A 21,554-nucleotide genomic window follows, 5' to 3' on the forward strand; every position below is an offset into this window, starting at 1 on the left:
GTATGTGCAAATTTTATGAGCTTCCAGATAGACCCTCAAGCAGGTCTAAGTGCCATTTTAAAACAAACTAGTAAACTCTACTGGCAGCCTTTATCACCTCTTAAGTTCAAACTATAAAGCTGGTAAACCACTCAATTAATAAAACTACGCACACTTACAACGTCCAGTAAATATCTGACGTGGATCACAGCAGAAATGCATGTCAATAAGTGGTGAAAGTGTAATTTTAGAATAATTCAGATTATTCTGAATTCAGTTATTTCAAGTATCTCGCCAACTGTTATAAAACCTGTGTGTTTTATGCCATTATGTTTCATAAAGCCAAACCTCCCTGACAATTATTTGAAAAGAGCTGGCAACACTATGTATTCTGCTCCTGTTCCTGACTCTGTGGGGTTTCAGAGGCAACCATTTATTTATATAAAAGCAGTGTTTTTCTACTAATTTAATCAAAGTGCACATGGGTAGAATCCATCCTGGGGAAAAGCAGACAATCTCATCTCTCAACATCTACTTGGATCTACTCAACATCAGGATCACATCAGAGGAGGAATGCATTCCAAGTAAGGCAATCACCCACGAGGCTATTAGGGAGCATTTGCTGTGATCAGTGACGTTTTTACACAGCGCGGATCACAGAACAGGACATGGAAAATAGTTACAATATTTCTGGTGCATTAAATTAAGAGGAAATTTCACCATCCTGCAGGGAATGTTAAAAACTTGTAGGTGGGAATGGATGGGGGGAGGGGAGCAGAATAGGGTAACATCTTTTCTGCAAAAGTGGCACAGAAAGAAGCACGGCCTGGGGGGAGGTGGGGGGTGACACTCAGGAATAAGGTCCCAAAAGACCAACTCTGCCTGAAGCGACCCTACTCCCCCGTAAGAGAATAGGCCAACTCTCACTGCACTGGAGGAAAAAGCATTCCAAAAGAACAATTATAATAATAGAACCTCCAACAATCAGGGAGCAATAACATGAAAGCCCGGGCCGGTGAATAGGGGTCATCTGTTCTTTAGCGTCGGAGAACTGCTATCCTGGCCAGCTCCTGACCTTTCAGATCTGCAGCTCCTTCATTAACACACCAATGGGCATATTCTCCGTCCAAATAGTATCTTTTTTTTTTGGGCTCTAACTTTGAAGACTTTATCCCCCTTCCCCCACTGCTACCACTAAAGCCTTGAAAAGCTTCTCTTCCTCCCCCATTAGCTGGATTAAAGAAGCTAAGATGCCCAAAATGCAACACTGAGCAGTGAAAAAAAAACAAAAAAACGAGGATGATCCATCCAGGGAGATTTGAAACTTGATACACACACCCAACACACACAGCTTTAGACTGTTAAATGTCCACTTCCGCTGATTACTGCGTCAACAAACGTTAGCGCAGACAACTAGAATACAAGACATTTAACTCTACCTGAACACAAGTAGAGCTACTCATCATCTCACATCACACTTCATCCTCCATACTGTTACTTTCCCAACATGATTCCAGCATGCTACTCACTTGCGATTGTAAGACGGGCTTTCTGGCTCAGGATTGCTCCATACTTGTTCTGAGCGAGGCACTGATAAAACCCTTCATCTGATTTGTCTCCTCTTCTGCTCTCCACCTCCGAAATATAAAGGGAGCCATTGGAGAGAAGGTAGACTCGATCGTTCTCCGCTAGGTTTACTCCATTCTTGAGCCATCTGACGTCGATGGGCGCCTCTCCATGCGCCTGACAGTCCAAGACAACGGCGTCTTTCCGCATGACGGTGATATCATGGGGCTCCTTGATAAAAAATAACTCACTAAAACAAAAAACACCTGTGGAAAGAGAGAGGATAACAGTCAGAGTCGAGAACGTGAGGTGTTTGGTTATCAGCATGGGGCCGACTGTGAGGCTAGAGGAATATTGAACTGATGGGACTCCAGCAAAGCCCATATCCACATTGGTCTAATTACAGGCTTAAAAGTGATTTAAAAAGTGAGTTCATGAACAGTCATCAGCAATATACAGTAAGCTGATACAGGAATGAGCAGTCGCTTTCTTCTGACAGTCAAATCACTTGCAAATAGTCCTGCTGAACAACACTGGTGGGTATGGCTGCTCCAGGGCGGCTAATATCAGTGGTTTAGTGTTTCTAAACTCAAATGGGTGCAAGTGTGACACAAATTAAATGGCTCTACTATGGTGAAATAGGCTTGGTGCCCTGCCAGCAGGAGGTCTACTGTCCTGAGCTACAGTAATCACATTGGAGCTCCCAAATGTCTTTCTACTGCACTTTAATCCAATTACTTATGGCTAATAAAGTCACAGGCTGAAGGTGAAACAGCTGATCCCATTACTCCCTTTAAACAGAAATGTATTACTGAACTCTCAGCATGACATTTATGTAATGCTTCATTAATGCGACCTTTGTGGAGTGAATAGAGAACTGGTATGTCATTCCTAACTGGCTACACTTAGAGATATCATCAGAATACATTAAGCTGCTTGATTTCTGATTCAACAGCCTGACAGCCTAAAACTGTATGCAATGTTTTCATAAGGATGCAATGTTTTCTTAACCAGGGTTTGCTGCCCCAAAAGCAAGGCATGGGTCCATCCTAAAAGGTCGTGGAAACATGTGTCCTATGGGCGCCATGCAGCACCTACACCAACTCTATGGTGATATGTATTGATAATGTATACATGAATATCGATAGGCTATATTTGGTTTTGTTGGAATGATACACTACTTATCTCTCATGCAAAGCCTTTTACACTGCAGTTAGACGACCAGAGGAAACTGTAGCTCTTAGAAAAGACTGTCCCCTTTCTTCCTCTTACTTCAATTTACTCGACTCTACTCTACTCTAGTCTACCCCTCATCTTTTTTGGCCTTACCATGGCCGTTAGCAATGCCATATACAAAAACACTCAACCTTGGATACTTGCAGCACCTTAATATCACATCAGCTATAACACTTAACCGATACCTGATTTCTGTTATAGGAGCGTGGGAAATACTGCTAGTTAGTGCAGGAGGACGCGTCTTTTTAGACTTTTTAAACTGGGAAAACCACTGCTGAAAAATATACGACAGTAGCCTACGGTAAGAATTTGGGGGAAAGCAGCTATTTTGCTTGGTTTAAGAGTTAAGTCACAGTAGGCTACAATAAAAATAGTATACATGATGCGCAGCATATTGCTGAGTTAAGTCCACCTGCAAAGACATCAGCGCATTTCATGGGGAAAAAAATCCACTTCAATGAGTTGCGCTGAATAAGGTTTACTGTATTATTATAAAACTCAAAGGAGGTTCTTCAATAATGATACTTTGTAGGCTACTACAGTCTGTTGAGGTCCGTATTCATGCTGTAAAAATGTAGGCTATAAGATGATTTCCAGTAGCACACGAGCATCTATGACAGTGCCTGGTTCAGTTCATTTATACAGAAAACGTAATAAAACTACACAGCACAGATAAGTTTTGCATTGAACTCACTGGCTACAAATCTGGAGGCAGCTAGTCCCACAGTCATGCACACTGATGTGGCTGCTAGTGTTTTAACTTCCTCACAAAATTGAGTGAAAACGCTCCTTACCTGAGATTGGAAGAAAAACCACAAAAAACAGCAAACGCTGATATAATTTCCTTTTGACAGGCGCCATTTATATGAATTGTCCGTGCATGCTAGTCTCTCATGGTTGTCTCCTGCAGATGAACTGCACCGCTCTGCTGACCGCGACTGACGCTCACAGCAGCAGGGATTAGAGTTTTCCGGTGCCTGGACTTTCATCACCAATCAAACTGCGCGTGTCGGCTCGTTACTTTGAAGAAGGGAAACGCAGTTTTTGGACCCTCGCGCCACCTAGCTGCAAGTCAGCGAAGGAGGCGCTCAGTTATTCTGCTGTGTGCAATAGGTGTGTGTGTGAACTGGTCATTTCCATTGATGCAGAGGAGGGCGAGCCCACCTGAACTCAGTCTACACAGCTTTTCATTTGCAGAATACAGTTTACACAACTATTTAGGCTGTCATGAAACTTTAAGACATACATAGTAGTGTCAAACTGATGTAAATTATGTGAATATATGGGTCTTTTGAGAAAAATAATGAATAAATGCTTTTCTTAAAATATTGTTAGTTGTGTTTCTTGAAATGATCACTGGCTGGAGGTGATAGTTACATGTCTGGTATAAATAAACTTGAGTAATCAATGTCACAGTAGTGGTTGAACAATCTTTTGCAAACTTTTAGTCTATTTTGAAAATAAAAAACAGTCATCAACAATTCTAAGGTTTCACTGTTCATTCATAAGTTCAGTTCACTTACTGTCTCAGTGGTATCAGAGGATGAACTTTGCTGCATTTTAATCAGGGAGGTTATGATGTCAGTAAATCTAGATGCCTCAGTCTGTGAACATGGTGCAAAAGCTTGAAAATCAGTTCAATTTAGGAATAAATTAAAATAATGAAGTTCCTCCAAAAAAGAACATATACATTTACTGCATGATAGATACTGTAACTCATTATCCTGGGTGAATGAGGGATACAATGTATATTGAAAGCAGGTGTTTCTGTGCTGCTGATGAATGTGTGGCTCCAGAGTATCCCATCATGCTTAGAGTCATGCAGCCACATTCCTGTTAGTGACTGCTTTGATGGGAACTGCTCAAGGTCCTGATGGGAATCATCGACAAGGGGGTAGCTGCAGTTGAAATGTGACGACCCTCTGTTGGTCTGAGTTACAAGTCAAAACAGACACGCTATTCTGTGTCAGTTGATATCAAATAACAAAGAGCAGACAGTTTCATTGATAGTACACTGAAAACCTCACAGACACGGATACAGTGGTCAGGGTGCAGTGAGTGAACTTAAGACGATACATTCAATCAGCAAATGTCCAGTCATGCTGACAATTGTTTCTTAGTTGAATCCAGTGTTTATTATCCAGTGTTTTGCTTGTGAGAAGGTTTCTAGTTTCTTTTTTCCATGTTTCACAAAACAAAAAGTTAGCAGAACCGTTTAATGCACAAGAAGTGGTTACTGCTAGATGTGCCAAACTTTCACCTTTACTGTGTTTCTAATGTAAAGTACTGAAGGAACGGATTGAGCTGGAATCTAACTTTCATCATGGTATTCATTATTTTCATTTTCATCAGAAATAGACCTATGATTCACCTAACATACATACATAAAAGTCTCTAACCTGTAACTTTATTCAAACAACATGAAGGCTTTCTAAAGAGATAACTCAAATGCAGTGCATGCTGGGAAGTCTGCTAATAAGCTAACAATGTTTCTGATATGATCAGTTTAGTAAATGCTTGGTAAGATGTTCCTTCAACTCGTAATTTTAAGTCACAAGTCATTAACTTGTGATTATTAGTTCTGAAGCAATTGTAAGTTTAAACTGAAAGACAAATCTATATACACTGTGTTAATGATTAAAGATGAATTGGTTTCCCAAAATGCACTATTAGTTTCTACAGTTTATGGATGTGGCTTCTACTAGGACTACAGTGACTCCATCCACACAACATTACTGAATGGAGTTACTGAATAGTTTAATGAGCATGAAAACAATGCAAATCATACAGTATGCTCTTCTCAGTCATCGGCTCTGAACCCAAATTAACTGGAGACTCGGGACATCACTGATCACATCACTCATTGTAAGTCACTCTAAAAGCATCAGTGAAATACCTAAAATGTAAATGTACTTAGCTTTACTCTGACACTGTGTTTTTACCAAACTGCTATCTACTTCACAATGGAAGAAGTTAAATTACATAAAAAAATCTACCTTGCCAAACTACAATACCACTGTAGAAATGAGTTCAGCTCTCCCCAAACAACATTGTGAAAAATGATTGTGACTGGACACGGAATATCAAAACTCTCATTATCTGTAGCTGAACATTCACATATTCACTAATAGTGGGACCTCAGAATTAATAAGAACTGCATGACAGTGCAGGTGTCCTTATACAGTGACATTATCCTCTTGCTATTCTAGCAATGAGTTTTCACTTTTAAAACAGTAGTTATATTGATAAAGGGAGATCCATTTGAATCAGTTTGAACATATGTGGCCTGATCAAAATGTCTCCCCCACTGTCATAGAGCGACTGCATACCAAATGGTGCTATGGATTGAAAAAAATAAATAAATAATGGAAATGAGTTAGTCTCTTGTCCTTTGAACAGGGGCCTGCAATTACAAGGAAGCACTGATGGGAGCAGGACAGCTGCTGTGTAAATGTAGATATTGATCCAATGTCCATCTCTTATTGTGGAGAGAGAGACCCCCCCCCCCCCCCCCCCCCCCCCCTCTGGACCCTTATTCAGCAGCAGGACCGAGGTCCAGCTGTGATGTCCATCCGGTCAAAAAAAACACACACAAAAAAAAAAAACCCACACACACACACAACGCTGATATGGCCATGGGAAAAGGAGTAAACTTCAATACAGGTTATCCATGCAATGGAGAAAAAAAATACTCATGAGCTTGGTGGATGTATCACTGTTTTTGAGGTTGTTAACAGTCAACATTATAATATATAATGTGTTTATATTCAAAATACTATACATACATTTTGGAAAATAATTATTATCTGATGTTCAACATTAAATATTTCTAAAATATAGAGGATTCAATGCTCAAAAGCTTGAACTACCTAAAATGCTTAACCATGATTTTATTTTAAATGTTGGACTATCAATCTCTTTGTAAGAGTAGGTGTAACTTTGTCAAATTGTGGGAATCTCATTTTCAAACAAACCAGGTTCAATTATCCAGTCAAATTTCATGTAGGATCTTACAGTATCAGTGGGATTGAGTATTGACTCGCCTGTGTTCGACTGGTATCTAATTGAAAAAGATTTCAGTATGAATGCAAATGTTAAATCTTTATCGGCTCTCAAATTTTGAACACCTTCCCACATTAATCCCATGTAAGAACTGCCTCAAGATATTTTGATTGATGAAAAAAGTCAAACCTCTTGTAATACATGCTATTACAGCGACTACATTGTCTGCCATAGTAACCTTTTACACAAGCAACATTGATTGGCCATTGTCTAATTAAGTTTCCTGTAAAATAATTGCTTTTCGAAGCCAGATAATTGAATGCAGCCTTGGCTTATGTCATGGTTTCTGGTCTTACATAACGTGAGAAAGTGAGTGCCTGGCCTCCTTTATGGGGCCTGCTCACTGGTGGAGGGGGCGCTCTCCAGGGTGTTTTTATCAGGACTTCAGTTTCGGCACCTGCCAATATGGCACAGTTTGTGGGTGGAGTGATGATCTGCCTGCAGATGAACTCGGGTCAAGCTCCGAGGCCAGATCAATGGAGTAAAAGTCATTATCAGGTTATGAATGTTGGGAAGGCTGTGGGCAAAGGAGGTCCGGCTCCCCCAGGACCTTCTGCCATTGGCTGAGGCTCGTGTCGTCCAGCTACCACACATGCCCATCCCCGCTGACCCCAACAGTGTCCAAAAGGCCGGCCTGGACCGTGCGTAACCTTTCCACTGACCCCTGTGGAGGGGGGGGGGGGGGGGGGTCTTTAGCCGGCACAGTGGGGGGTTGGGGGAAACATCAGGACGGTGGCTGTTCAGCTGAATCATGGAAAAGGTCCAACACAGAGAAGAGACCTCAAACACGATGATGACCCTCCTCTTGTTAGCAGTCAACACTGCATTTACAAGTATGCCCCATCTTGTAGGTTAAAAAGTACTCAAAAAAACATAGATTATTATTGGGCGACGCTAGGACTAGGAAACTAGGACTAGGAGACAAGTCCTAGTTTCTAGGGAATCAGATTAGCCCAAAATAAAACAGGCTAATTGACTTCCTAGTTCTTCAAAATATTACGCAATCCAGACATCTATAATTTAACATTAATGCCATGATGACACCTATGAATAAAGTAGACAATGGTTGTAAGTAAAAATGTTAAATAATATAATAAGTAAAATAATACAATATCACAAGAATCAATGTAGCTACATTACACAAATTAATTATTTCTTCAGTTGTTAGATGAAATATTGGATAATTCCCTTGTGGGCAGGAGGGATTTGATGACTCAGTGTTTCATCTCCCCCCTCTGGAACAGTTTAGTATTACAAAGATCTGTGTTAGTGCAAGCCATGAGAAATTGCTTGATCCTACAGTGCTAATGGAAAGGGGAAAAACCCCTACATTGAATCTAACAAGCTCAACCTGAAATGCTGGAAACAAGATGTAAATATAAATTTTCACACAAAAAAAGTGTAAACCGTTGTTTATCACAAATAACATAATAATCCTGAATTCAGACAAACTAAAAAGAAACAAAAACAGTGACAGAACAAATACACTTCATGAACAAGTGAATACAACAATAGCAGTATAACTGTAATAGATGAAGACACTGGGGATATTTGTTTTTCCATCTTTATTTTTCTAAATATACTGATTCAATTTGGTGTGCAATTAGGACATCAAACTGGGATTTCACAACTTAGGTTTATTCCATCCTTTAAATTGTATGTATGTTGCATGTATGTTGTTGTAATGCACTTATAGGTGTCATAATTCAGTTCTACAATAACAAAATTTGATATATCACAAATTAAGTGTTGATCTATCCATTATTCTTCAGTGGACAATATTACATATATAACAGTACTTCCATTCAAAGATTAGGACATCTGAAAAGGTTATTATGCGACACAATCAAATTCTACAATACATTACAAATGAAGGCCTCATTATTTAATTTTAAATATAAATGAAAGGAGAGAATGTGCTTATTTTCAGCAATGTTCACATGTAAACATTTAAACAAATGTGCACTTGAAGCAGAGGATCTTTTCTTTAAACAGCCATTTAAGCAGTCTGCAGTTGATAGATTTAGACAAAGTAAGACTTATCTATATTAACAAAGTGCTTCACTTTATAAAAGCATTAGTATAAAATTGTGTTCTTAGTGACAAGAAACAGCCCATAATATTTTCCTTCGTCAACAACCTGTAAACATGGCAGGTAGTGTAAACATATGTTTTACCATTCGTAAAATAAGAAATTAATTCTTAAAACACTACTGCTTAAGTACAGTTAATTTCCTACAAAGGTATTAGGCAAAAATCGATTACTAAAGAAGACTAATTTTGAAAACAGAGATGATTCATTTGTACACAATTTGAGCTACCACCAATAGAGCAACTTTAAAGGTGCGCTCTTAAAAACAGAGCACTGTACTGCAATTAGACACCCATGATGAGTAGAACAAAACAAAATGATTTCACTCACTGAAAAAAGATCCATAATATTCAGCATGTGCCAACTGTAGGTTTGGGTCAGTCTGCCTGATAATAGGTTTTTCTGTAAGCTACTGAACAGGAGATATACTATATAGTCCATTCCTCTGATACATATACAGTTAATATTGTACTTACTTATGATATGAGTATGAGTAGCTACTGATCCTAGCTGAACAATAAAAATAACTCTATAATGTAGAGGTGCACCAACAACCATTTTCGCCAATTTGACTACTTTCAGTGACAACAATTTTGACAACAATGCTTTACCATTTTCTAGAATAGTGAAACAATATTTGCATGTGCAATAAAGTTGTGTAATTACTGAGAACCTCAATAATCAAGTGATATCCATCTCATTTCAATATATACAATAATGCATAGTTCATCAGTATTTCAGCACAATCAAATAACACTGAGCATGTAGTCACTTCTTCATATCTGTGGACTGCACAGATGTGAAGTATAATTAGTTTAGCCTTGTACTGGTCCTGGTATTGGTACATCACTACTATAATGTATTGATACACTTGGTTAAAGTATCATCACTCAAAATGTATACAATGTGCACACATCATGCTACGAAATGCTTTCAGTGTGCATTTATTTGCGTTTTCTTGCATCAGGACTATTTTCTAACATATTGGAATGGAAAATGTAAATTTATGAAGGTATAAAATTTAAATAACAGAAAGAAAACTCAATTTAAATGTCAGAAGAAAAAAAAAATCTCCCCACTTGTTTCATTAAGGTTGAACTGCCAACCTGCCATTCATATTTTGCTGCTTAAAACAATGAACTTCATATATAACGTGGACTTCATCTTTTGATTCTTGTTATCTTTGAACAACACTTCCTTGCAAAATTGTTCCAATTGTAAGGACGATAATTCATTTTTTCCTTTCAATCTTCAAGCACTGAGCTCATACTATGAAAAAGTTCACTGTGTGCTTTAGTATTTAGTCTTCACTCTGTAGTGAAGGGACTTGTTGATGGCTTTGTACCCCAACTACAATGTAAAGAGGAAATCTCTGAAATACCTGATATGAGAAGCACAATTTTTCCCTGAAGCGATCCAGCCCAAATTAAACGGGGAAGATTTTTTTTTAAATTAGATGTTTGTTATATATATTTTGTGAATTCACATACATTTCTATAATCTTTTCATTTGATAGAATAGACTTCTTCATATAGACTTCAGGCTAAAAACACACAACTGCATCTTGAAACTAGTTTTAGCAGGACAAGGAGTAAATACATTTTTGAGCGACTTAACATAAAGGATCATACAACGCGGCGTAAGAAAACCTGATTTGTAAACTTGAGAAAACAAGGAGAGATTAGATATCTCAATCACTCCAGATTCAGTTTGTCCATGTGTGCCGAAGAGTAGAGCAAAGGGAAGGCTGTGTGACGGTCCTTCATCTGTCACATGGCTGGCAGGTAAGGCCTGTGTCTGATGCACAGCTTTTCTCTCGACAGCTTCGCCGCATCATTCTGCTCGGCTTCACTTTGATAGCAGTCAGGTCAACTCAAACCCTGATGTCGCACCCGCACTAATCCACCCCGTCAAAGCCTTGCGCGTTCTCTATGGCAATGTGAAGTTTCTCCCTCAGCTCTTCAAAGGACTCATAAGGGGGCAGGTCCAGCCGATTGAAGCTTTAGGAGGTGAAAGGAAAGACAGCGAGTGAATTCAGGTCAAAAATCACATCTAGAGAAGGGATTTGCACATTTGCAGGGATATTTTACGGAGATTGTCCGTAAAATATTGAAATGTGCCATTGAAATAATTGCAGTTGGAACTAAATATGTGGTGCTCAAATGGCAGAGTAAGAGCTATAACTTATTATAACTGTAGAGCAGCCACTAGAGGGCTTCAACCCTCCACACTCTCTGGCGTCGTTTTGTGCTCATCCTCAGGTAGCTGCTTTTGGTAGCAATTATGTCATTATCAAAGCCACACAAAAACCCAGCGTGAACAAACTTCAATAAAGTAAAAGACAATCTTGTTTAGTGTAAGGTATGTGGAGCAGAGTTGTTGTACGATGGGTTCACCTCAACAATGCTGAATCATCTCAGAAAGCAAGTGATTGTTTTTGTCCATAATCTGCTTTAGTCTTTTAAAATTTCAGCACACGCTGAATAGCTGACTGAGAAAATGCACTTGTGCACAATCCCAACTGTGAGGAATATTCAGGAAAAGTCCCTTAAGTGCTCACCATGTGTGGGCTCGGGGCAGTTTGTCGCGTGTTCCCCACTGCTCGATGGTGAACAGCTGCGGCCCGTTAGACCCTGGAACAACAAACAAGATGAGAGTGGGAAAAAAAAAAAATCATAGTGTTTGATTTAAACTGTAATAAATTTGCATGGATCCAAAAAAAAGCAGTTAAAGCCAAGTGTCCCATACTGTGACGTATAGAGGAAAATGATCTGATGTACAGTGGATAGTGAACTCATACAGAAATAAGATAACTCATTTGGACATAAAATGTAATGGACCAGGCTGAACATACTCTCATTATTGATGCAGTACTTGGGATGATTGGTTAATGGCTGACTTGCATATCTGGACCCAAAAATAGAAGTAATATGAAACACAAAAACACACAATTTGCCCATGTGCTTTATGTTACACTTTCCAACAATAAACCCTACATATAGGTCATAATATCAATTAGCCGAACCTCTCTGCAAAGCTAGAAACTATTGAGAAAAACTCACCATAGAGTTCAGCAAAGCCATTCATGGGCACCCTGGATGTTCCCGTCACAAACTGTAGAAGCCGGATTCGCTTTTCGGCGTCCATCAGCAGCACAGTCTATGACAAAAACAAACAAACAAAAACACACACACAAGCACATTAAAGCCCTTCTTAATGGAACAGAAAACACTTTAAAGTTTACAGCCCAATTGATTCCACACCACAGATTAGCTTGTTGGCTCCTGAAATGGAAAGTTGTCTTACTTTCCAGAACCACTGGATGACTGGCTGGTTGGAGCAGTAGCCGTTCTTATACTTGGTGTTCTCCCTCCAGTCGTTCACATCCACGTCTCCAAGACCGCACATTAGCAGCTGGGGGGGGGGAGGGCAGACAGACAGATCATCAACATCACTCATCTCAATGGAAAGAATCTGATCCAGCTCCAGTTAGGAGTGATGGGGCTGAAAACTCACCTCGAGCTCATTCTCATCAAAGATCTTGACAAGATCCTGGGGTATCAACTCATAGAAACCCTAAGACACAAGAGAAAAGTGTGCCAGATTTTTATATTCATTCTTTAAATTCAGATTACAACTATGTTACACACAAAAATAAATTAAGAAATTATTTACCTCCTTGAAGGCTGTCATCTGCTTCTGTATCCGGTTCACAAACCTCCACTGCATGACCAGACTGCCAAGCAAAAACAACAGATTAGTGTACAAACTGTTACATTTGATTAAAATGTGCATTCTCTTTGTTTGAGCTAGGAACGCTGCTGCTGCTTACTGGATATATTCCTTCTTGTTTTCGTCAGTGACAACAATCTCCGTGCCGCCCGGCTTCAGTTCATGCTGGTGTGTCTGAACGGGAAGCATGGGATACGTCATATTAATGACACAGATAACCACGTAGCATCGAGCTGAAAGGCGACGAGGTAAAGAAAAGACGTTGAGCGAACCTGTCCAAACAGCTCCTCGTCAATGGTGAACCTCAAATCCAAGTCTGTCGGGTCATTTTCCAAAATCCACATCAAAGAGTTGAAATACTCGCTGTCCTGGAAAGACGATTGTTAAACACCATTAATATTTATAGGTACCAGAATAGCTGTAATTTGTAGTGTTTGATTGACAGTGACACCTATATTATTTTACATGAGAGTGTAACCCAGACACTCACCACAGACTCCATGTCCTGCAGAGTGATGGGCTTCTGCAGCATCATCTTGTAGAAAGGCCGAATGAAGAAGGCTTTGAGGGAAGCAAACAGATGTCAGAATCTATAAAATCCCACAATCCAATCTGATCCCCCTGCCCTTCCCACTGCACTTCAAAAATATTTTATTAACAGCAATTATAAATACATTTAATGAGTGGAATGTGATCAGTAAGCACTCACCGTCGAGCAGCTTGCCGTGATATACAGCCATGCCTGCCACACGGCCAATGAACTTGAAGTAGGACAGGTGGTCCTCGTTACATAAACCTGAGTTAGGGTTGATCTGCAATGTGTAGTTGTCCCTGAAACACATACATCATATCATATGGTAATTATGGTAGAGGCACAAGTATAAACCTTTTGCTTCCTGCCCATAGATGCTTAGCACGTTTTTAGGTGGATTTAAATCGCAACCATTATAAGACAACATACACCACTGAATTCTGTGGTTGTGAACTAGCTAAGAAAGATTAGCAAATAAATGACTTAAATCTGTACTTCCATTCATGTTTATCACAAATTAGGCAGCATTATTTGCACCATGGAGAAAAGGATTCCTCTTTTTGAGATGGCAATGGGTCAACATCTACATAAAATAGGCAGTAATATGTGTATCTGGACTTAATGTTTATCTTTCCAGACCTGTATAGGAACCCTGCAGGCAGAGTGTCAGTCCTGAATGTCTTGAATGGGAATGTTTTTATATATTGTTTCACAATTAATTAGAGCACCAAGACGTTTTCCTCTAAACGTTTATGTCAATGAAGAGAAGGAGGAACATCTGGGCAAAACAAAGCTGTTCTGGATCTCTGATCTTACACAACTCTGTGTGATCCATTCCAGACTCCCTCTGATTGCTTCCATGATGTTTAACACTGTTAGAGGAGGTTAAAAACAAACAAAAACAAAACTATTTGGACTCACGTGGCAGAATACTCAAACAGTCCATAGTAAGGGTTGAACATCTCCTTGGAGATGAGGAAGAACCACTCCCTGGCCACACCTCCATAGTCCAGGCCTTTCTCTCCCTCAAACTCCACCCACAGCCGCGCCTTGAGGAAGTCGGCCCTCTTAACGGACAGGATGCGTCGGTACGAATCCTCCAGCACCGCGTTCCGCCTCAGCTTCATCTCAAAGCGGTTGGGGATGTCGGCCTGGGGAAAAATGCATTACTGAGATTCATGTAGAAAAGTTTTATGATCACCTACAGATTAAATGAATATGGCATGCTTGAGGTATGAGAGGTTTTAGCACTGTCTAGAGAAACACACTGTAACAACGTGACACCAGAGGTAAAAGCAACACTATCCAGTCCTAGTGATTCAAGAATAGTTCTAAGAATAGTTCTGTCAAAATATTTGCAAGTTTAGAGGTAGTTATAAACATTTCATCCTTATTTATAGCCTTCTTTTGAAGGCGTTCAGCTCACCGGTTTCTTCAGCTTCTTCCGGAAGTAGTCATACTTCTGTTTATAATCTCTGGAATAAGGCACTGCCTGTAATTGACAGGGGATAGTTTCCAGTGACCACAAATCAATTTCAACCATGTGACCTATGGTCAATTATGCATATTTATGGGAAACTTCAATACAATCTATACTCACTGGTCCAGTTATAGCCGAGTTCTGTAATCTGGGATCATCCCATTGTGTGGTCCTGGTGTCTAAGAAATACAGGACAACATAAGTTATTCATTAATAATGAAAGCCATTCATTACCACACATGTGTCCAAGATGTATTTTCAGTATTATATGTCATACGCACTGTGATCTATGTAGAATATCCTCCCATCACTGTGGACCCTCTCCTCCCAGCCAGGCTAGGGAAATTACAAATACTGTATGTCACCAGAGTAAGATGCTGTAGGTTTCTCCTCTGTAACAGTGCAATAGTTGTCCAATTCTTCAATGGGTTGGCTTTTCATATCAAATATGATTTACTATCATCATTTATGCTATATTACAGCATACATAAATAAAATAACCACAGCCATTTTGCCTGATGTCTTAGACATTAGTGTTGATAAATGCTTTTCAATTGATTTTTGTTCCAGGAAATAATATAATTGATGGATTTACCGGCAAAGGGCCAAGATCAGCTGGGTCGAGTGAGGGTCTCCTCCTCATGTGCACAGGAATCTTTAACCTGGGATCTTCCTGTTTAGAGGCAGGCAAACAGGAAGTGTTTCAGACAAACAGGACACGTTTAAATTGATGACACAGAGAACGGTGGTGAAGCAAGTGAATGGTAAAGACTATGCTTTTCAATAATAATTATGAGCAAAGCGAGCAACAACCAAGCCACCATATGTAAACTACCTTCCCACTAAAATATTAAAAGGCAAATAAAGGACTATTGTAGAGGTCTTCATGGGTCACCCAAATAAAGTTTCCACATTGTTCTGAAAAATACTTTTCTATCTCGGAAAAAAGAACGTCAACCAGGACCAGAGCAGATTAGGGAATCACAAGACCCGAACGCAGTAACCAGACTGGGTCTACTCTGTCCTGGACAGTTCCTAATGCAGACACAAGACAAAAAGGCTTTGCATGCCTCAGTGTCTAAAGCTAAGCTGCCAATGTACTGCATAGCTACTGGCCAGCAACACAACAACTTATTTTGCTTAGAGGTTAGATCCTTGGTGTTTGGGAGGAGAGAATAAACCTGGAGACCTTGAGTCTGTTGCTTTCTCACCCAGGTAGTAGTCTTTGTGTTGTGGTCGATGAAAAAGGGTCTTCCGCTGGGAGAGCTGCGAACCTCCCAACCAGCAGGCATAAAGCCACATTCGTATGTTGGCTCTGGGCATGGGGAGTGCTGGGGAGACTCCTCGGGGGACATGGGGGGGTGGTACACTGTGGGGCTCTGGGACAAAACACTCTGCGCTGCTGCCTCTGAGGTCGTCTGTCCAACGGAAAAATATATGACCAGGCAATACTGGTTTGGACCAACTGACTGGATTGCATACAGATGCATAATGGATAGATTTGGATAGAAGAATGTGAATAATAGTGCCATAACTAAACATGTTCTGGAAGAATTCACTTTAAGAATTGCCATGCAGAGAGTGCATACCGCTTGCCCCCGTCAACTAGAGTGAAAAAGACACCGCTGTCTACCTGAACGAGGGGTCGTGTCCATGTAGTGGTTTGGCTGTTGTGGTTGACATAGTAACGTCTTCCTTTACTGTCCTGCTTCTCCTCCCAGCCTGGAGGGAGCCCAACTGAGGTTGGTAGCAGCTATTGAATAGTAGAAAAAGGAAATAAAGTAATCAATACTGAAAACCTCAAGCTCTTTAAGTTACATTATAGCCCACAAAGGGCTATTGTGGGCTATAATGTTTCTGACAAAGGGCTATGTCAGAAAGTAAAGCTACTGCCTTACTTTCTGACAACAGGAATTGATGGAAACTGTGATGCCTACATGATAAAAGATAAGCTGAAGAATCTTGAACGTGGAGAAGAGTATACTGTAACAATAAGAAGCTCCGAGACAGGGCTGGTGAAAGCTAGTTGGGAAGGGTTTCATCAGGGAGTGAGATACACACCACAGGATTAACAGGATGTTCCTCTCCTGTAGAGGTCTGCGCACTTCCTCTGTGACTGGAATGGCTTGAATTACTAGCATGATCCTGCAGCAGAGGGGAAGGATATGTCAAACACAACAATCATTACCGGGCCATCTCTTACTGATGGCTGGTTCATGTTAATCTCATTATGTATTATATAATCACAGCAGGAAATTATTCACCGTCTGGGAGGTGCGTTGCTCGCCAGGTGTGGCCCCTGATACTTGGATGTTTCCCAGGTCCTCGCAGAAAGCGTGGAACTCCAGCGGTGGAGGAGATGAGAGCTGGTTACTGCTGTGGTAGAAGGTGGAGTCATCTTCTGTTATGATCTCCCAGCTCTACAGGGCAAGACAGAAAAGACTCATGAAGCACACTTGGTGGGATCTCGCGATGGCAGGATAGAAGTTTGATGTAAAAACAACACTTCTGCCAAATTACTCAGCTTAACTAAACATCTTGACCGGGGTAGAAAGTGCACTTAAAAAAGATATCATTTTTAAAAATCTGTTTGTCTCCTTTGGGACAATGCAAATTTGTGTTACTTTCCAACACAGCATATGTTAATGACAATACATTTTTAACATATTCAAATATTTAAACGCTGAGAACACACATCCAAGGAAAGTGCAGGTCAACAGGTCCAGTTAAATACAAAAGAAATCTAGCAGACCGAACACTTATCTCTTGCAAAAGAATTAAACAATTTATTGGACAAGACTATCAACATTTATTCATACAACGTTTCAGCCTCTGTTCTCATCAGGGTGCAGGTGAATGCATTTTAATTGAACATATGTTGTTTTTAACATATGTGAGGTATGTTAATCCAGCAAGTCAGAATTACCTCAGGAGACTCTCGCCTGTCGTTCTCATCGTGGTCTGAGATCTGTCTGCGAGTAATGAACGCATGCTGGGCCTCCATGTTAATGTCCTGTCTTCTTTGTGTCTCCACCTCACTGTCTCTGTGCAGGGGACACAGACACACACACACACACACACACACACACACACACACACAGACAAATATTTAACCAAAAGCAAGAGGCCCTCCCCATGTGCTCACATATTATAATGACACACTGCTTAATGAAGGTAAATATTGAAACTGCACTGCAGAGTGGGAAGCGGTCTTACTGTATGGTGGGTCTGTGCCACTGTGTGGTTCTGCTCTCATGGTTGACGTAGTAGGTTCTCCCCAGGTTGTCCTGCCGCTCCTCCCAGCCAGGGGGCAGGGCAGGCAGCTGGTGGTTGTGCCTGGGACCTGACATGTCCTGGCCCTCCAGAAACTCCCAACCAGGCTGTAGAACATAAGACAAATGTTTCACAACCCAGCACAGGCAGCGTGGACACAATATCCTATTGCCTTAAGTCAAAGGAGACTTGGCTGCTGGTTAGAAAACTCACTGGCTATCATGCGGACTAGAGCTCTGAGTCGGCTCCAGATCATTCTAAAGAGGTTGTCAGCATATTCCTCAAAGGCCATGGGACCACAGTGGGACAAATATAGGCTGGCCTTATGGACATGGTGTTTTAAGCCAAGGCTTACATTAAAAATCCATGCTCAGAAAGAACTCATGTTATTCCTATGATCTTGAATAGTTGAAACTGTTGCTATTGGTGAAAACAAGTGACACTAAAGCTCAAATACATTTTATAAGACAATCTCTAATTACTTCAGCGTAGCAACTCCAGGAAGTGTCTCTTGATACCATCACAGATTTGACTCTTGGTTCTCTGGAGTGCTGATGATTTTCATACTGACTGAACTGTCTAAGGTCATAACACATGTGAATTGAACATGTGTATTTTCTAAATTTTCTCTTGAGGTTTGTTGGAAAACTGTGACTAGTAGGTGTTTATTAATCATTAGCCTCCATCAGGACAGCTTAACACCCTTTAGGCTGTTGGACTTGACAATATTAACGTCTGGTAGAACAAGCCTGGCTTCTTTTCCTTCAGACTGTTATCATAAATACACTGAACTTTTTCATGCTACTGGATGATGGCTGAGCACCAACCGAATTAGGGGGAACAGAAACAGTATAATGAACGGATGAGAAGGATCATTGTACAGGCAAATGCAACAGAAGAGGGAAGAGGAGCTGTGATGATAAGAAGAAGGGAGTTAACTGATTGCTGTAAAAGGATGAGCTGGACTTACATCCGTGTCCTCGGTCTGATCTGCAGCGTCCTCATCTGAGGCAGAGTCTTTTGGCAGATAAGTCATTTTGAGACGCAGATGACCCTTGACTCTGGACTTGTGGCTGCGTGGGAACGACAAACATATCAAAGGTAACGTTTCTGAGAAGTAATAATGCAGGGGAATTCATCAGGGAAGCTTAGAAATAAAGTGTACACTGTGACCATATAATTTCTCCTGCAAAATTAGAAAGAATGTGCTAAAATGTGTAAGAATGGAATGTATAACAAGGAAAGAGAAAGGATTAAATAACCATGAAATAATGCCAACCTTCTTGGGTGAAGCAGAAAATCCTTGAATGTGTATGGCCTTTCAGTATTAGGATTTTCTGTCTGAAAAAAAATAAAAATAAAAAAACCCCAATAAAACCAATAAAAGGGAACGCTTTAATTCTTCAAACACTTTGACAGCTGCACAAAATAAAATAGATGTACTGTACGGCATCATAAAACATACTGTACTATATCAACAGTAAAAGTACCATCATGTGAAAGGATGGTGAAACTGTACTATGGGGCCAACCTGTGGGTGTTCTATTTATAATAAAACATCAGCAGGAACATAACAAACATGATGGACTGTATTTCCAAAACTATAGACAGCGATGTGGAACAGACACTCGAATGAGGGTGCGCATGTTTACATTCACATGCTGACATGGGTGAGATTAAGGTCAAGCACTCGCAAATGCTACAGCAAAACAAATTAGATTCAGTTGATTCAGTTAACGTGATCTAAAATAAGGCGATGATGTAGTTGTACAACAGCAAACTACTTTCCACTCACAAACATTCATATAAGAAAGTAGCGAGGATTTCAAGCAACCATCCACAAACGAGTCAGGGCTCACCGGTATCTGGTGTAAAGGTACGTCCACCTGGCCCAGAAAGTCATCACGAGTCTGCCAGAGAGAGAGAGAGAGAGAGAGAGAGAGAGAGAGAGAGAGAGAGAGAGAGAGGGAGAGAGAGAGAGAGGGAGAGGGAATGACTTATGTAATTATCCTGAAATCACTTTTAAATGAGAAGCTGCTGACTGAGTATTATTTTGTCCTCAAACACACACACACACACACATACACACGACTGGTCTAGATATTCAGGTGCCATTATTCAGCCATACTGTATTCAATCATCTTTAGAGTACCCAATGAAAAATCACTATAATATGTTCCTATATATTCCTTATAGTGACCTTATCATTCTTATGGTATTTTCTTTATCTCCTATTATATCACTGTAATAGCCCCAACAGGGCGTTAAACAGTTTTTCTGTGAAAACTGTATAGCGCCCTTTAAAAATGTATTATACTACAGTTCTTTCTCTGCAGGCCGACTCCTCTAGCAGACTGTTAGATCTTTAATCATGAAGATCATCAGGAATTATGATTATCTTTATTAATCAATGCAGTAGAAGTACCAAACAGCACACAAAGCTGCTCTATGTTCCTATTTGAAATGATGACCATTTCCAAATATATTTCAGTATATGTGGCCTACTTAGCAATCTGTTTCTCAGATTTCAATGAATGGTCGCATTGTGTTATTGCTACAGAGGGATTCAGACAGATGCAGCATTTGTCAGATTCATATTCTCTGCTCTGAACATTTCTTTTGCTGCATGCCTTGATCACACGGCCTTTACAACCTTGAAGGCAGAAGGCAGAAGGCTGAAGGCTGAAGGCAAACACACAACAGTGTCAGAGTCAGCTTTGTGACCAAATTAACACCCCCAGCATGTCAAACTGGCTGACAGCAGTATGGAGTGTTTACATGAACAAATATAGATGAAACCCTCCTTCGCACTTCCAATGGTGGGGCAGAGACAAACAGATAAGCCCAGGTTCAAGGACAGGCTGCATGTAGACCAGCGATGACTAGCCTCAACAAGCCTTAAATCCACTGCCATATGAATCTCTCTCTCCTACATGTACAGTAATTTGCGCCAGCCCATTAAAGACTTTAACCACAACGTCGAGACCGTTATGAATCTTTAATGCTCGTGTCTTTGGTATTGTTGGAAAAGATTTATGTTCTTGACTTTTACAATTAATTACAAGCTGTAGATGGACACAGTCATCACTGGATGTCTTGGAAGGGTATTTTTCCTTGTTACATTGCCTATTTTTTGGAATGAGCACCAATGGAGATACTGACATGTCTTGTGTGTGTGTGTGTGTGTGTGCCAGTCGGAGTACATGCACTTGGTCATATTTCTCTTGTGTAAAGTGTTAAGCAATAGGTGACTGCTGGTTCTTTCTCTAGTTTGCCTAGTTGTGTTTACCTGTGTTCACTTAGTTAGCTGCTGTTGTGTTTATGCCACATTAACAAAGACCACACACACACTTTTTTTGCATGCATACACACACACACACACACACACACACACACACACACACACACACACACACACACACACACACACACACACACACACGCAAGATATACTGCATTTATTATGTTCTTACCAGTTTCTCACCAGCATATCAGTCTGGTGGTTTAGGTGTATTGGGCCCAATTCTTGTACAGTTAGTTTTTATACATTACTCTCTGTATGTTTTTTCCTCTTTTCCAAGTTTTATTGATACTGTGGTTCT

At 40.3% G+C, this 21,554-nt stretch overlaps 2 protein-coding genes across 2 annotated transcripts in view; both read right to left on the reverse strand.

Annotated features, from left to right (window-relative positions):
• Positions 1-3,642, reverse strand: part of prtga (protogenin homolog a (Gallus gallus)) — a 33,642-nt gene extending 30,000 nt beyond the window's left edge. Inside the window, exons 1-2 of the mRNA XM_071525189.1 lie at positions 3,576-3,642; positions 1,509-1,811 (exon numbers count right to left, since the gene is read on the reverse strand). Coding sequence (XP_071381290.1) covers positions 1,509-1,811; positions 3,576-3,642 — 370 coding nt within the window. The remainder of the gene's footprint in view (positions 1-1,508; positions 1,812-3,575) is intronic.
• Positions 3,643-8,408: 4,766 nt separating this feature from the next.
• nedd4a (NEDD4 E3 ubiquitin protein ligase a) overlaps positions 8,409-21,554 on the reverse strand; it is a 30,495-nt gene continuing 17,349 nt past the window's right edge. Inside the window, exons 6-29 of the mRNA XM_071525183.1 lie at positions 19,812-19,862; positions 19,232-19,293; positions 18,923-19,025; positions 17,896-18,059; positions 17,606-17,723; positions 16,944-17,099; positions 16,741-16,824; positions 16,313-16,432; positions 15,891-16,097; positions 15,275-15,352; positions 14,961-15,015; positions 14,800-14,858; positions 14,626-14,691; positions 14,121-14,350; positions 13,377-13,498; positions 13,158-13,228; positions 12,940-13,035; positions 12,768-12,841; positions 12,611-12,671; positions 12,452-12,511; positions 12,242-12,349; positions 11,998-12,094; positions 11,496-11,568; positions 8,409-10,935 (exon numbers count right to left, since the gene is read on the reverse strand). Of these exons, the coding sequence (XP_071381284.1) occupies positions 10,833-10,935; positions 11,496-11,568; positions 11,998-12,094; positions 12,242-12,349; positions 12,452-12,511; positions 12,611-12,671; positions 12,768-12,841; positions 12,940-13,035; positions 13,158-13,228; positions 13,377-13,498; positions 14,121-14,350; positions 14,626-14,691; positions 14,800-14,858; positions 14,961-15,015; positions 15,275-15,352; positions 15,891-16,097; positions 16,313-16,432; positions 16,741-16,824; positions 16,944-17,099; positions 17,606-17,723; positions 17,896-18,059; positions 18,923-19,025; positions 19,232-19,293; positions 19,812-19,862 (2,418 nt within the window). The 3' untranslated portion in view covers positions 8,409-10,832. The remainder of the gene's footprint in view (positions 10,936-11,495; positions 11,569-11,997; positions 12,095-12,241; positions 12,350-12,451; positions 12,512-12,610; positions 12,672-12,767; positions 12,842-12,939; positions 13,036-13,157; positions 13,229-13,376; positions 13,499-14,120; positions 14,351-14,625; positions 14,692-14,799; positions 14,859-14,960; positions 15,016-15,274; positions 15,353-15,890; positions 16,098-16,312; positions 16,433-16,740; positions 16,825-16,943; positions 17,100-17,605; positions 17,724-17,895; positions 18,060-18,922; positions 19,026-19,231; positions 19,294-19,811; positions 19,863-21,554) is intronic.

The sequence above is a fragment of the Centroberyx affinis genome, unplaced genomic scaffold, assembly GCF_046629955.1.
Source record: "Centroberyx affinis isolate AG114_WGS23_722 - 3 ecotype Tasmania unplaced genomic scaffold, CSIRO-AGI_Caff_v1 ptg001273l_1, whole genome shotgun sequence".
Classification (NCBI taxonomy): Eukaryota; Metazoa; Chordata; class Actinopteri; order Beryciformes; family Berycidae; genus Centroberyx; species Centroberyx affinis.